The sequence below is a fragment of the Antrostomus carolinensis genome, unplaced genomic scaffold (assembly GCF_000700745.2).
Source record: "Antrostomus carolinensis isolate BGI_N321 unplaced genomic scaffold, ASM70074v2 scaffold15346, whole genome shotgun sequence".
NCBI classification, from domain to species: Eukaryota; Metazoa; Chordata; class Aves; order Caprimulgiformes; family Caprimulgidae; genus Antrostomus; species Antrostomus carolinensis.
In genome coordinates, this window is record NW_010319903.1 from 3,586 (window position 1) to 4,037 (window position 452).

General features: G+C 57.1%; 1 protein-coding gene across 1 annotated transcript in view; it reads left to right on the plus strand.

Annotated features, from left to right (window-relative positions):
* The window catches only part of LOC104526085 (E3 ubiquitin-protein ligase synoviolin-like), a gene marked incomplete at its 5' end in the record, with an annotated part of 3,486 nt that extends 3,116 nt beyond the window's left edge, over positions 1 to 370 (plus strand). The window contains 3 exon segments of the mRNA XM_010169436.1: positions 3 to 104; positions 184 to 198; positions 201 to 370. Of these exon segments, the coding sequence (XP_010167738.1) occupies positions 3 to 104; positions 184 to 198; positions 201 to 370 (287 nt within the window).
* Between the last annotated feature and the right edge of the window lie 82 nt (positions 371 to 452).

Below are 452 nucleotides of genomic sequence, written 5' to 3' on the forward strand. Positions count from 1 at the left end.
CACCAACGCCGGATCGGAAACGGCGGCGGCAGCGGCGGCGGGGACGGTGCCAGGTCTTCCTTTCCCACCACCATGGATGGGAATGCCGTGGCCACCCCTCTTTGGTGAGATGGGGGTGAGATTTTTTTAGGGTTCACCCCCTACCAGGACTTCTCCCCTCACCCCTTTTTTCTCCCCCCACAGGTTTCCCACCGATGCCGCGCCGGCCGGCTTTGCCGGGTTAACGGAAGAAGAACTTCGAGCCATGGAAGGTCACGATCGACAGAATCTAGAAGCCAGGTTACAGTGTCTCCAGAACATCCACACCCTCCTCGATGCTGCCATGGTGCAGATCAACCAGTACCTGACAGTCTTGGCCACCATCGGGTAATGTCACCAAAAAAAAACATGTGGGAATTTTGGGGCTGGGTCACAGAGTCACAGAATCACATCAGGGGTTGGAAGGGACCTTG